At 39.8% G+C, this 16,461-nt stretch overlaps 1 protein-coding gene across 2 annotated transcripts in view; it reads left to right on the top strand.

The window, feature by feature from the left end:
- Positions 1–16,461, top strand: part of cntnap2 (contactin associated protein 2) — a 924,912-nt gene that overhangs the window by 662,050 nt on the left and 246,401 nt on the right. For both annotated transcript variants that reach the window (XM_008112904.3, XM_008112906.3), the window contains one exon: positions 14,358–14,507. In XM_008112904.3, the coding sequence (XP_008111111.1) occupies positions 14,358–14,507 (150 nt within the window). The remainder of the gene's footprint in view (positions 1–14,357; positions 14,508–16,461) is intronic.

Raw genomic sequence — 16,461 nt, 5'->3', positions numbered from 1 at the left:
CAGATTTTTTCTGTGAAAACATAAGCATCATTGGGATTTCTTAATGTGTAATTCAAACAGCTTTATCATAAGCAGACTTATTAATGCAACAGAAGTTCCCCAAAGCATTGAATTTCTACAGAAACACTCTGACACATCCTCATTTTGATTTAGCATAATTTTAATTAATATTGGGATGAACTCTGATGATTCCTAGAGCACACAGTCAGAACAAATTCAAGTTATAAAAACACAAAGAACCAAACTTCACTTATTGCTGACCGAACTTGGTCCAAGCTGTAATAGAAACAAGTCTGAAAAGAAATGTTTTCCCCATGTTTACTTTTTATAAACATCATTAACAATGAAATATGTAATGAATGCTTCCTCTTTTGTGAAGTGCTGAGCAAACTGGGAACCCTCAACAAACATATTACTCTAATTACTAATATTCAACTTTTAATTACTAACATGGTAAACTCTGTCAATGTTTAAAGGTCATTTGACTTTTTGTAAAGCTTTTAAGAGACGTGGAAATCTATGGGGGAAAGATAAAGAAAACTGCAATGAACTGCATATATAAATTATGTTGAGACTTCAGAATTATATATGTCTTTCTTACAAAGTGAGTTTTCCTTTGGACTAAGGATTGACACCTTGATGACCTTGCAATCTCTCTCTCTCTCTCTCTCTCTCTCTCTCTCTCTATATATATATATATATATATATGTGTGTGTGTGTGTGTGTGTGTGTGTGTGTGTGTGTTCTGTGCATAATTAAGACCGAGTTAACAACAAAACCACTGAGCCAAATGCCACCATATTTGGCCACTATACACCAACACATCCAAGGTATATCCTTTACTCACCCCCCCCCCCCCACAAAAAAACAAAAAGCCGATTGGCCTATAGCTATTTGGTCCAAATGGTACGCTCCATGTTTACAGTTGACAGGGGAGCTCGGAGCATGGAGAACTTCCTAACTGTGAGAGCTGTTTGGCACTGGAGCTCTCTGCCCTGGAATGTGGTTGAAGCTCCTTCTTTGGAGGCTTTTAAGCAGAGGCTGGATGGCCATCTGTCGGGGGTGCTTTGAATATCATCTTCCTGCTTCTTGGCAGGGGGTTGGACTGGATGGCCCATGAGGTCTCTTCCAACTCTATGATTCTATGAGAAGAGCAGGTAAAGAGAGAGCCAGCTGCCAGGGCTGTTCTTCTTGGAGGGGCTTCCCTCCCTCCTCGCACACACAGGAACACAGACCTTCAATTAGAAAGTGGGGAGGGGAGGAGGGGGGATGAGGAAGAGCCATTCTCCCCCTGGCTGCCAGTCAGAAGGGTAGTCCCTACCCCCTTTAGGCCCCAACCCTTCGTGTCATAGCAACCCCATCAGTCACAGTGATGCCCGGGAGACAGGCAGGGTTCACTTAGTCCTCTTCCACACTGCCTATAAAATACAAATTATCTGATTTGAACTGTATTATGTAGCAGTGTAGACTCAAGGCCCTTCCACACAGCTATAAAACCCAGAATGCCAAGGCAGATAATCCACAGTATCTGCTTTGAACTGGTATAGTGTAGATTTTATACAGCTGTGTAGAAGGGGACTCATATAATCCAGTTCTAAGATGACAATATGATTATAAATATAATATATAATAATTACTGTAGTATAATAATACAGAACAATATAATCTCTAAAATCAGGATAGTAGATAAAGAGCAACACTCTGAAAACAAGGAAATTCCAGAAAGGAAACAACCAGAGCCAGCTAACACCTCCCAACAAAGTATTCCCCCAGGGAGGAAGCAGCCAGGCTTTGAAGCTGCAAGGCCATTAAATGCTAATCAAGGTGACTAATTGCACCATTCATACTTGCTGCACTGAGAATATTCATTGCTATTCAACCTGGCCAACCAAAGATTCCACAAGGCATATCTCTGTTCTCTTCACTAACTGAACAAACCAAAGTCTTCCAATCTTTCATCTAATCTTTTGTACTCTATAGCTTGTATCATCCTTGTTACCCTACTCTAAATCCACTACAACATGTCTATATCCTTTTTAAATTAAGGCACCCAGAACTGAACATAGTGCTCCAGATTAGGTTTCACCGGTGCAGAATATAGTGAATCTATTAATTTACTTGACTTTGAAACTATGTTTCTATTAATGCAGGCTAAAATAGTATTCCCATTCTTTACTGCAGCATCATGCTGTTGATTAATGTTCAAATTATGGTCAAAAATAAAACCAGAATCCTTTTCACATGAAGTACTATTGCATTAACCCCCACTTGTGTCTTTAGTTTTTGTGCCCAAATGTATAATTTTGCATTTGTCCCTGTTTAATTTATTTCAATTAATTCAGGCCCAGTTTTCTAGTTTGTCTTGGTCAGTGCTTACCAATGTGGGTGATAGGCCCCCTAGGGGCACTGGACCAATCTGGAGGGAGGAGTAGCCTGGGGTGCAATTTGGGACTGGTGAGTAAAAATAAGGGGGTAGTGGAAACATAAAGAAGAAATTTTTGAAAAACCATTTATACATCGGGTTGTTGTATGTCTTTCGGGCTGTGTGACCATGTTCCAGAAGTAATACTTCTGGAACATGGTCACACAGCCCAAAAGACATACAACAACCCTGTGATCCCGGCCATGAAAGCCTTCGACAACACATTTATACATCTTTCATCTGTTCTATAACATAGAGTTAAAGTTGTAGAGATTATGTTATTTTCCAAATGAACACACAGGATACAAGTTAGAACCCATCTCTGACCAAGTCTCTTTTTCTGGATGTCTTAACAAGCAAGTGATAGCAGGCAAATGTGTCACAGATTGTCAGGAAGTCCAGCATGTATTGGCAGAAATATGTGCGTATAATTTATATTTATATGATATTATAAAGAGGTGGCATGTGTGCAATTTGTCATGCAGGAAATTACAATCAAAGTTGTTGTGATGGAGTCTTAAAGTAGAGATACTACTAGTTGTATTAGAAGAGGCAGGAAGACGACTCGTGAGCAAGACTCTGATGAGGAGCAACAAAGGAAGAGAATCTGGGAAATACTTATGGAACCCACTGATGATGATAACTTTGGGGGTTTTGAAGGGGATTATGGGGCTGGGAGTCAGGAGGATGGGATGTCAGACTCTGGGAGTGAAGAAATGGATTGGACTAGGGTTCAGGAGATCCGGGAGATTCTTGAGGAACCCACAAGCAGTGGTACATTTGAGGGATGGCACAGAGAAGATACAGATGGATCCTGGGGAGGTATGGGTTTGGATAGAAGGTGGTCTGACTGGAGAGATCGTAGAAGGGCTGCAGCTGGGGGTGGGGCGTTGGGCGACTCCAGCTCTGATGAGGATTTGCAGCAACCAGCTGTGGATGGGGCGTTGGCTGGCTCAAGTTCGGAGGAGGACTTGTAGATAAAAGTAAGTTTGTTGCTAATGTAACTTTGCAATCAGCAAGGTGTTTTGTTGGGCGTTTTTCGGAATCTCTGTTTCAGAAGACGTGTTTGGAAGATTGCTTTGGGACTTAAGTGTTAACCCGGGTTTTTAGTGGCAACGGGGGCTGGCATTGTGTGGGTTTGCGCTGGATTGTCCTGTGTTGGTTTTATGCATCAGCTGCCGGCTTGCCTCCGTCGCTTTGGCTCTTTGTGTTTACCTTGGACTGGAATGCGGTGACGCTGACTTCTCCCTGACGATTTGGACTGGAATTCGGTGACTCTGACTTCTCCCTGACGACTTGAACTGGAACTCGATGCCTGTGACTCTCCCTTATGATGCGGACCGGATATGGCGGCTGTGACTTCTCCTTTACAACGTGGTTTAGCTTTAACTAAGTTTTGGTGCATTGTGTGGCCGTTGGTCACTGTGGGTAACTGCTGGTACCTTTCCTGTGTTTGTTTAGCTCCAACCAGCAGGTGGAGTGAGTTTCCAGCTTTTTCAACTAAGTTTGTTTTAATCTGGATTATTTCCCAGGATAATCCAGATTATATCCTGAGTTTGGATTTTTCGAGTTCTTTTTGGACATTATCATCTCACACTAAAGAGAAAGTGTTTTTGAGCCTCTTTTGGTTGTTTCTTAGGCTCCTTTGTGTTGTTTTTGCAATAAACTGAGTTGTTTATATTGGCTGGCATCTGACTCGTAATAAAAGCACTGCTGATAGATGGCCATTCAGCCTGTTTATAATCCTCCAGAGAAGGAGACTCCACCACACTCCGAGGCTTCGTCCATCTTGATCCATTGGTTATTTAAAGTATCTTGATCCTACCTTTCATCCGAAAAGGCTTCCTGAGCTGCTTGTATAAGATCATTAACAAACATAATTTAAAATTCATCCTTACAGTGTTAAACTCAGCACAAAAAAGGATATAAAAAGGGTAAATAGGAACGAAAAATGCCAAGGAAACTCAAACACTAGTTATTAAAGTTACATACAATATTTATCAATGCATAAATCCCCAGAAGATGTTGCTAGTCATATAGAAATATTTTGGTTCCATCAACATTCCTCAGATGTCTCAAATAAGAAATTTGCCTCAGACTTCTAGCCGCAGGATGCATCAGGTCTTTTTTAGTACATTAATATTTGTTTGCCAACATTGGACTCTCAGTTCAATATGTATTGCTGATGCAAGGAAGATGAAGAGTCACAGCAGGGATGGTCTACAGTTTTTATAAGAACCTTTATTATACTCTAATTGAAAGTAATTTTGCTTCCTTTGATTCCCAAATGAGATCATTATTGTCTCAAAATTTTCCTTCATACATTAGTGACAACCCCATTATGAATGTTTTAAAATAGATGTTGATGATGACATTCTAAGTCTGTCTTATTATAAGATTTGAGGAATTATGATCTCAGGGAACTTCTGGCAAACAAACAAGCTTGGTTACCCATGAGACACAGATTCCTTGATTTTTAAGCAATGTGAATAAACTTAATGATTTCAGAAGCTAGGCTAGACTGAATTCAAGTACAAAAGTGTTACATGTAGCTTCATTCTCTTCCCTAATTTAATAGATTGTTTTCCCAGCATGTAACCACAACATTGGTTGACAATGCAACAGTATGCCACTTTATCAAAAGTTATGCTGTTCCATCAAATACATGCATTTCCTGCTCTGCTGGTCTTTCAGGCGTGACAGTAAAGCTAATAGTTGTATTAACTTTTTGAGATACTGAAGCATTTCTGCATGAACACTCTGGCTTAAACAAAACAATGTCTATATACATATTTTGAGCACAAGCAGTAGACAGATGACAAAGAGCTACATGATCAGCTGATGTTCTACATGGGAATAGAATTTCTAATACAGCACACATCCCCAGGAAATTTCCTGGCCATCTATCTGGATACAGTTGTTAGTGGCAACAGCATGTCTGTTGGAATTAAAACTAAGTTGTGTTCACCCATGTCTAAATGAAAGTGTCAAAAGATCCTTTGGGATAACCAGTTGACTGATTTATTACCATTCATCTGGTGAGTTGAGCAGTTTGATGATTTATCTTTATCGACAACTCATGGCAGCCCCTCTTAAATATCAAGATGTTGTTACCATGAATAAAAGATGATACAAGGATAATTTGTGTACGTAATTTACTGGTGATGGTATTATAATTAGCAATTGGGTATATGGGAAAGTATCTCCTGTGTATTGTGGACTGAATTTTGGATTGAGTCCCCATGGAGGAAAAGGAGGGTGAAGAAAATGTGTGAGTTTTCAGGTATCCAAAAAGGCTTTTGGAAGTTATGTGGGACCTGCAAAGGCTTTGTGTTTAAATTTTTTGTTTTTAAAAGCCTAATTTATTAGGGTTACTCTTTCAGAAGAATACGTATCTGGACTCATGAGGTGAACAGCACTGCAAGGGAAGGTATGCATTAGATGACCTCAAGGGATAGAGACCAGAGATTGCTATGTATGGCACTGTGTACCTCTCTTTGAATCTTTGCTTTGCAGGATTCCGAGCAACAAGAAGAACAGCAACTCGCTATTATATTTATCTTTGTAGTCAGTGAAATCATAGCATTGGGCGAGAGCAGGGGCCATCAAGTCCAACCCCCTGCCATGCAGGAACACACAATCAAAGTACTCCCAACAGATGGCCATCCAGAGGAGAAGTCCCGACCACATTCTGAAACAACATATCCCAATGCCAAACAGCTCATGCCATCAGAAAGTTCTTCCTAATGTTTAGGTGGAATCTCTTTTCCTGAAAACTAAATTCATTGCTCACCTCCAACCCCTCTTGTACTGATGAAATGATGTGGAAAGTAATGAAAAAAATAGGCACAAGAGCTGAGGAAACTTTTAAATCCTTTCTTCCTGTTACTTTGATGTTTCTGATGATCCTCTGAGAAGTAAGGCTGGATACTGTGGAGGAGGGGGGAAACTCAGCAACTCCGGGAACTCAGGGCATATCATTCAGAGGAATACATGCTAGTAGATAGGGGCATAAAGGAATGTTTGGAAAGAGATTGGGGTGAACTACTCACAAGGCCAGGAGACACTGTTAAGGTTACTAAATGCTCAAGGCCAGCAACTTTTAAATTGATTACAATATGTAAAATAGATTAATATTAGGGCTGTGCAAAAATTTGGATGCAGATCATAAGTTGTAAGTGTTTCGGAAAATCTGTACTTGTGACCCGATTTACAAAGCCAGAGCAGTGCCCCCCCACCCCCCCACCCCGGTTACAAATGAATTAAAACAGCTGTTTACAGAGTTTTTCTAAGAAATTTGTTAGTTTTTGTGAGTTGCAGTGAATCAGCTTCTTCAATGCAAGCAAACTTCTGGAGAGGGGAAGGAACAAGGCACTCCTGGCATTTCCTTTAAGAGCTATGTTGCCTCTGTCACCAACGCGAGTGAGCTGGGAGAGAGCTGGGAGAAAGATCGAAGGTAGCAACTAGCTAGAAGCTGAATTTGACGATTCTCAAAGACTTTTGAACGTGCCATGCAAGTTGAGTTTGCCTACTCTTAGGATTCTTTTTAGGATCACCACAGCTGAGCTTAGGATCTTAGTCTAAGCTTAGGATTTGCGTCTAAACTCAGGATCTGCAGAGCTTCTCCTTCTTACCCTCAGTATCTGTGTTTTGAGGAGTTAGGGATAGAGAGAGCAAAACTTTAAAAACTTCCTAAAATCAGTTTCTTTCTGAAACTTGGTTGGAATGGTGCCCTAGTTGTGTTCTGTGATTGTAGAGGAATCCAGAGAGATAGGTCCTGTAGTTGTTATTTTAAAAAAAAATGAGCAAAGTTTAAAAAATTCCCTAAAAATCAGTATATGTACGAACCTTTCTGAAATTTGGGGGGAGTAATGCCCTTGTTATATTGTGTCATTATAGAGAAATTCAAGGGGGTATGTCGTCTAGTTTTTTTAAAATGTTCTTAAAAACTCAGTGGATGAGCAAAACATTCTGAAACTTGTGGGGCGGGTTTACAGTGGTAAATGTGTGCTACAATTGTAGCAAGTTTCATTCAGTCCAGTTATACACCATTGTTAAAATATATTCATGAAGCTTCTCTTTTGAATTCAAGATGGAAAAATTGCCAAGCAGAGTAGGATATGATTCCTGCAATTTTTTATATCTTAAACTCTAAACTTTGCAGTTTGATAGCTGTTCAAAAAATAAATTGGGAAAGACCTTAACTGAAGAATCTTTTAGAATTCTGTAGAAGTTAAATAAAAATGAATGAATGAGAGATGTAGTAGAAGGCAAACCAACCTCTGTTTGAACCAAAACTACAGGAGTGCCAGATGGAAATATTAACAGTTTCATGACAAATATATTCTGAAAAGTCTTTAGTTCATCCACCTGAGAGAGGCTTTCTGTAAAATAAATGCCCAGGTACCTAAATTCCTGGCATTGCCCAATCTGATGACCATTGATAGACCATTGAAAATAAGAACACTTCTACATTGCTATTTAATGTGCTCAGGCAGCCTGGAGAGGCAGGGTGACTATCTCTCCTGCCCCCCTCCCCCCCGGCACCAAGACTTAAAAAAAGCAACGTATTTTCTCTCTTGGCTGTTTCCTTCCAGATTGCTGCCATATGACTTGCCCCTTCCAAACTGCTTTACTCAGTCATATGAAAACAGCCAGGAAGTAAACAGCCAGAAGAGCAGGTATATCAGTTTTTGCTGGGGGGGGGGGATTGGGGTGTTGGGGTGGACAAGCACTGGCTTCATTCCCAGCTGTGCCAAACCAGTTTCAACACTGCTGGGGTGTAGAACCAATATCTTGCCACAGAGGCAGTTGACACTTGACAGCATTGCAGTCAGTCCATAAGGCTGGCCTAAACCAGTAGGCTTCATACCAGATTGGGGATGCATTTTGTGCCTGTGAAAAACTGCTCTGTGTGTCTCTTTCCAAACACCATCACCCATGTTTTGGCATAATTGATGTTCAGCATTTCTCTAAAACAAAATGCCGTATATACTTGAGTATAAGCCGACCCGAATATAAGCTGAGGCACCTAATTTTACCACAAAAACTGGGATAACTTATTGACTCAAGTATAAGCTCGCGGATGGAAAATGTAGCAGCTATGGGTAAATTTCAAAATAAAAATAGATACCAATAAAATTTCATTAATCGGGGCATCAGTAGGTTAAATGTTTTTGAATATTTACCGTATTTCAAAGAAAAACAATAAACTAGCTCTATAAGTGGAAAAGTAGGGGCAACAAAAACAATATGATATCCATAATAATCTAATAATAATAATAATAATAATAATAATAATAATAATAATAATAATAATAATAAACATTTCATTTGGATCCCACCCTATCTCCCCATGAGGAATCAGGCCGGCTTCCAACATAGTAACAGGCAAACATTCAAAGCCTACATAAACAATGCAGAGCTAGATATAGATCTATAATTATATATACTAATTTCACATATGCATTTCCCCCTGAAACATTTGCAAATCACCCCTCTCTCTATGTGTGTGTGTGTGCATTTCCCCTACAATATTTGCAAACCATATATATATATATATATATATATATATATATATATATATATATATATATAGACATATGTGTGTTCATTTCCCCCCTGTAATATTTGCAAGCCCTATATATAGGTAAGAATATATTCATATCTATCCAGACATCTCTCTTTATATAGATATTTGCAGAGACTTGCAAACATATGAGGGTAAATTCATATATAAAAATAATGTATATGTATGGCTACAGATACACAGGTACATGGATCTATATGTATAAAGGATTTGCAAAGACCTGCAAACATATGAGGGGAAAATTCATATTTAAAATTAATGTAGATAGATAGATACACATATAAAGGTACATAGAGGTGGCAAAAGCTTGCAAGGGGTTAATGCCTATATATCTGTAGGAGAGTTTAACAAATATTTCAGGGGAAAATGCTTTCATAAGATTAATGAATATATATTTTTCTTCTTCCTGACTTGCAAGGGTGTCTCTCTTTTCAAAACATTCCCTTGATTAAGAGCGAGGGAGGCTTTGGAAAAGTAAACACACTGATGAAAGAGAAGAAAGAAATAGATCACATATTGCAAGCAATAGCCTGCAGGCTCTGTTGCCGGCCTTGACCTTGACCCGAGTATAAGCCGGGGGAGGCTTTTTCAGCTCATAAAGAAGGGCTGAAAAACTCGGCTTATCTTCGAGTATATACGGTACACTGAGCTTAGAAAGCAGCCTTCTTAAACCAATACAGCCTTAGGCTGCCATACACTGGAAACAATTTGAGGGCACACAATAAAACTTGAATTGTGTTTACCATGATATTGACTATCAATAGTGAACTGAAAGAGAATATTATAATGACTGTATCATTGACTATAGTGCATTTTATTTCTTTCCCATTTGCACCTAGTTCATTTAGCAGTTTAGTCCCCAAATTCTTGGCCACAAACTGCAATGGTCATGATGCAACAACATGTGTGTGTGCCCTGAGCCTATAAAGCTTCTTAATTTGGCCTGATAGCTCACATTTAAGTTACATTGCTTAAATTCTTTATTGAATTCTCCACCATTCTCTAGATTAATAGTTTTGTGAATGGACATTCTTTTATTACACCATTCTGTCAATAAATGGACTGCTGTTAAGATCAATTTAACTGTATTAAGTCTAGCACTTTCATTCATTTATTTCACTTGCACAATTCACTCTATTCTGATCTCTAAATTCAACTATAAAGATATTTTTAAATGATTTCCTTTAGTGTTATTGGAAGAATAATTAACATATGGCATCCTTTACTATTTCTTACTAAATGTTGAGATGTTGCAGGAAGAAATACTACTCATTAAAGCATTTCTTCCTCCTTGTCTCTTATAACAGAAACATCGGTTTCTTCTTGTTAAATCAAAGTGACAGTCTCAAGAGTCCCAATTTTAAAGTAATGCCATTCAAAAGAAATTCTAGAGGACAGAATATGCTCATTAACATATCTAATTTGCACATGAAACCAAGTTCCTATGACTTACAGAAGGGATTAGCTGCATACTTTAAGCAACTTAAGAATTTTCTAAAATAATGTATAGAGTGAATAAAAGCAGAAAACACAATTTCAAAATGAAATAAAATATTTTATACCAAAATACCAAAATTGAATAGTATATCTCCTGAATGTTCTGCTATTTAAACTATAACACTTCCCAATGTTCATTTTAAAATTCTCCTCTCAGTGTGGGCTATATATCTTACAGATGAGAAATATTTACAAATTTGAAATGTTCAGAATTTAGGCACTGCTGCTTCATACCTGAGGGACCGCCTCACCCCTTACAAACCCCAGAGATCCCTCCGTTCTGAGGACCAAGACCTGCTGGAAGTCCCCAGTTTTAAGACCTTGCGTCTAACTGCAACTAGACGCAGAGCCTTTTCAGTAGTGGCGCCATCTCTGTGGAACACCTTGCCACCTGAAGTTCGTGCCTTGCGGGACTTGTTGGCCTTCCGCAGGGCATGTAAGACACACCTGTTTCGGCAGGCTTTTGAGTTCTGTTGCTGATGTTTTAAAAGGTGCTTTTAGGATGTTTAAAGATTTTTTTTTTAAATGATGTTTTTAAAATGTTTTTTAAATTGTTGATTTTAGCCGGTTCTTGTAAGCCGCTCCGAGCCCTAGGGGAGTGGCGGCATATAAGTTTGAAAAATAAATAAATAAATAAATAAATAATCTCTTAATTAATCAAAGGGAAGAAGAATCCTACTGAATTTGAAAACTAACTTTTTGTTCTTGAGTAGATCTTTTCTTTCTCCATTAAATCTGCATAATAACAATAAGTTCTGTTCTTCTGAAGAAAATTATTTAGATTCATTTGAAATCTAACCCACCTCTTGCTTGTAACCCCAATTTATGGGAGGCAAAAAAGGTTTGTTTGTGTGAATAGCAGCAGGACACCAAATTGTTTCTGATGGCACCATCTGAGAAACCAGATATTTACTTCTATTATCCTTCTCTGCCTTCCTGGGCTATGTCCTTGAACTGGCAGGAGAGACAAAATTATGACCTGGGCATCAAGGCCTTTCATTTTTCTAACCATAGCCTCATAATCAAATGTGATCTCTCAAAGACTACGCTTTGCAATATAACTGCATCCTACATGGACCAAAAGGAAAGGATAATGGTCTGTGGACTTGACAATCCTTTTCAGCCCCTCTGTTACATCTCAGATCTTGACTCCTGCACACCTCTGAAGTCATCATGCCAGGTCCACACACCAGCAGGGAGTCTACTACCACTACATGTCTTCTAGGAGATTTGGCAGTGGCCATTTTATGTGATGACTCTTCCAAGGATACCTGCACATTACTTGAGGACAAGCCCTGTTGCACTATTTTCTGTTCTCCACCATCACTAATGCTACAGAGAGCTTTGAATTGTTTCTGTAGTCCCAAACTAACAAATGATTCCTGGTCCTTCTCGTCGTCATCTCACTCGTTCAGTCGTTTTTGACTCTTCGTGACCTCATGGACCAGTCCACGCCAGAGCTCCCTGTCGGCCGTTGCCGCCCCCAGTTCCTTCAAGGACGAGCCAGTCACTTCAAGGATACCGTCCATCCATCTTGCCCTTGGTCGGCCTCTCTTCCTTCTTCCTTCCATTTTCCCCAGCATCATGATCTTCTCCAAGCTTTCCTGTCTTCTCATGATGTGGCCAAAATACTTCAACTTTGCCTCTAATATCCTTCTTAAAGTCTGTCACTGCCTCCATGTTTTCTCCCCCTATTTGCCAGTTGTCAATCGGTCTGGTTGCCATGATCTTGGTTTTCTTGATGTTTAACTGCAGCCCTGGTCCTTCTACTCTATATGTAATTTGCTCCAAGTGTCTACCTCTTGTCTTTGGGGAGTCGTCTACTCCTCAGAAAGATCCTTTGTGTGATTCTTATGCAAGACAATTTGCTCTGCTGGGTCTAAAGCAGTGGTTCTCAACCTGTGTATCCCCAGATGTTTTGGCCTTCAAACCCCAGAAATCCTAAACAGTGGTACACTGGCTGGGATTTCTGGGAGTTGTAAACCAAAATACCTCGGGACCCACAGGTTAAGAACCACTGGTCTAAAGCAACCACTTTTCTCCTAATATGTTGAAGAGTGGATGCATTGGCCTCAAGGTGCTGGATCTTCTCTTCCAAGAGGGCCACTAATTTGCACATACTGCAAGTATAGCTACCCACATCTTTGAGCAAGAACACAAACATTCCATTGCTGCTGAAGGTGACTGCATGAGCCTCCTCACCATCTATTTTATCAGAATTAAATAGAGAACAACCTAAGAAAAACCCCTCACCTCCATGCTCCTGTGTGCTATAGTAGTTTACCTGCAACTAAGCTCCTGATGCTACAGCCATTGTAGTTGTTTTCTCTTCTGCTGGCATGGCTCCAAGCTCACCCCGCCCCCTTTTCTGGCTCTTTCTCTGACCCTGGGTAGCAAAACAATCATGATTACCTGATGGCTGCAGAGGCAAGAGCTACTATATCCTTTGTCAGCTTTGAAGCAGCCCTACAGCATTACAGGAAGCCTGGGAGCTAGAAGAGAACAATGCAGTGCTCCAAGAGCCAGAGAAGGAGCAAGAAGGCCTTGACAGCCAAGGAGAGGATGGTGGCAGCAGCCACAGCAGTAGTAATGGGTGAGACAGGAGACAGTTTGGGCAACAGGGAGAGGGAATTGATCTTCCACTTGTTTACTTATGATTTAACCAACCTCCCCACTCTGAGGGGGCTAGAAGAGAAAACTTAGCACAGGAGTGTTGTATGGGAGAAGATCCATGGAGGAGACACTAAACGTAGTGTTGCCACTGCCTTTTAGCACTCTACTCAGAGAAGAGAATGACTCCTTTTAAAATAAGAGTTAATACTTCAATTAAAAAGGAATTATATCCTTCTCTGAATAGAGTGCTAAAAGCCAAGAGCTTTGTCTGTCCTGGGAGAGCTTAAAAGAAGTGCCGATCCCTCTACTCTCTACTATGGTGGAGAAATGTCAAAGAGCTGCTGTTGTCCCTGATGATGGTTGTAGAAATAAATAAATAGAAGCTTTACCACAGTTTCTGAATCAAGATAAACCCTGCAGTATAATAAAATGTCACTCAGACTTGTGTAACAAATAACAGTACCTTTACTTCAATTCAAAAGTTCAAACAGAGCAACAATATATATAACAGTCTTTCTGAATTCACACAGAGAACATGGGAATAAACAGTCCCTTTAAATATGTTTTTAAATATGCTTCATTGCCTTATAAATAATTAGGCTTCAGAGAGTATGGCAGCCATTTCTTTCTTGACCATTTTCAGTCAACTGCTCTCCTCCCTCTCCCAGATAAAAGTGGCAATTAAAATCTACAGCAAGCTAGAGACAGCAGCCAATTGGAATTCTGGCTCCTGACTGGCTCAGCTGTCATCATATGCCCTTTCCAGTCAACTCACCACATCAAGGTGCCTCTTTTACAAACCCTCACAGCTCCCTCTCCCTTTTCATTGACCTGTGGATAAGTATAACTTCAATTTATACATTAGTGTGTATGGTGTTTAATCTTGAGAATCTTAGTCAAATAAATGCCCTTGTAGAGATGTACTATCCTCCCTCCACCAGTATGTCAGATGTATGCATGCCTATAATTTTACATGGGCAATTCCTGTCAACATTCACCCAGATTCCTGACATCAAAAAAATTATCTCAAATGGTCTCACATTTTCCTATGATTTACATATGACAAAAATGGTTGTATGCCCTTATATGTTGTATGAGTATTTTATCCTAATTGCAGTACTGTCTACAATAATACCCTTTATCACACCCAAGAGATTAAATCCAATGCCTGAAGCAATTAAAATAATGCAACTGAAGAAATCTTTCTTTTCCCCTCACCCGTCCTTCTCCTTACAGGTGCTGGACTCAATGATGGGCAGTGGCATGAAGTTCGGTTCTTAGCAAAGGAAAATTTTGCTGTCCTTACCATTGATGGAGACGAAGCCTCCTCCGTTCGGAGTATCAGTCCTCTGAAACTTTTGACGGGAGAAAAATATGTGTTTGGAGGTAAAGAAAATTTCACACAAATGTTTTGGAGTAAAGTGCTTTTGAAAGAACAGCATGTTGCCTCTGAGAAAGGTCTTTTTTCTGTGTACAATGTGGGTCATATCATCAGAAATGTCAAGCCATTGTATTTACGGTTTCATTTTTAAAAGGTTTCTGTACTACTAATATAAACTCTTGTCAGAGACTGTCCTTTTGAAGACATACATTTCCAATTCATGCAGCAATGCAACACTTTGTATAATGTTCAAACATTATACCTAAAGGTAGAATCAGGATGGTGTCTCCTATGCCAGGGCTATCAGTTTTGAAGTTCATGTTGAATTTTGCAGTTTTAAGCAGGTATAACTTTTTTGTGAAATCAAAGGCAGCATTCAATACCTTTGAGCATTTTTCACATGGAACAGCTTTCCAGTTTTAAGCGTATGAAGTTTCCAGCAAAGCCTTAGAGAACCATACTTGGAAAAGGCCTGATATCTTGGCTGCATAAATACTTCGTGGCTCTTTGCAAACTCACCACAAAATGAACCGATCATCATTTTCAGGTTTATATGCAGAACAGCAAAATACAGAGTTTTGCATTTCCAAAATGGTCTCAGAAAGGTGCTAAAATGTTTTGAAGCACATTTTAAATGAACATTTTGAGATAAAACTATCTTAAGATTCATATTTAACGTAAAATTTCTTCTGAATGTAAAAAACAGATTAATGAGAAAAAATAGATTTGATGGAATAGATGTGTGATAATACAAGCAAGATAGTTCAGATACAAACTGATTTGTCCATCTATAATTGTCTGAAGAGGCTATGCAATCTGCTGTAGCTGCAAATATTCTCTGAATATGTACCTTTAGAGTTTCCTGAAAAATCTGTGACTCTCTGAAAAGATGTTGAGAAGATGTCAAAAATCTGCAAGGAAGAGAGAGAGAGACAGAGAGACTGAGAATGTTAATTTTCCAAAAGCAAAATTAAACTGTAAACAGATACAAGAGATCATTGAACCCATAAATTCTAGTTTATATTCCTATGACTGGGCTGCACAAGATGGTCATCTAAATACATACTTACTTTTAAAGTCTATCCTATGCCTGATTAGGATCACTCAGATTCTCCTATTTGGCATGGTGCATGCACTTTTACTATTGTAACTAGCTTGGTGACCTGGTGGTGCCTGGGTTATGTGAGAAAGCCATTTGCCTGTGTTCCAAGTGTAGCCAAGATCCAATGTCAGCTGGGTTCAGTGCACTATAACTCCCATGTGCAAGTCCCATCATCCATGGTTCATCCCCCTCCAAACAGCACCAGGGTGTAGAGTAGGTCATTGAGGCTCTATGTGCCAAGTTTGGTCTTGATCAGTCATTGGTGGGGATCGCAGTGGTCTCTGGAAGTAAGTGAAGGTATTGCAATTCCCATCGTCCATGGCCCATCTTCCTACAAACAGCACCAGGATATAGAGGGTGTCATGCGGGGTCTTTGAGCCAATTTTGGTCGTTATCAGTCCTTGGTGTGGATTGCAGTGGTCTCAAGAAGTAAGTGAAGGTACTGCAAATCCCATCATCCTTGGTCCGTTGTCCCCCAAATCGCAGGAGGATGTAAATTGGATAGTTGGGAGTATGTGTGCCAAGTTCATGATGTGCCATTGGCTAGAGTAACAGTGGTCTGTGGGAAATGAAGCTTTTGAAAGTACTGCAAGTCCCATCATCCATGGTCCATCCTCCCCCACACCACACCAGGGTGTAAAGTGGACCACACTGGATCTGTGTGCCAAGTATGTGTAGTTCCCGCATTCGTGGGCATCTCAATGATGTTAAGTAGGTCATGGGGACTCTATGTGTGATGTTTGGTCTTGATCAGACATTGGTGGGGGGTTCAGTGGTTTCGGGAAGTGAATGAAGATACTGAAGGTCCCATCATGCATGGTCCAAACTCTTCCAAACCATACCAGGATGTAGAGTGG

The sequence above is a fragment of the Anolis carolinensis genome, chromosome 6, assembly GCF_035594765.1.
Source record: "Anolis carolinensis isolate JA03-04 chromosome 6, rAnoCar3.1.pri, whole genome shotgun sequence".
Lineage (NCBI taxonomy): Eukaryota > Metazoa > Chordata > Lepidosauria > Squamata > Dactyloidae > Anolis > Anolis carolinensis.
The sequence above is the reverse complement of the archived record's forward strand: the minus strand, read 5'-3'. Positions and strand labels throughout refer to the sequence as shown.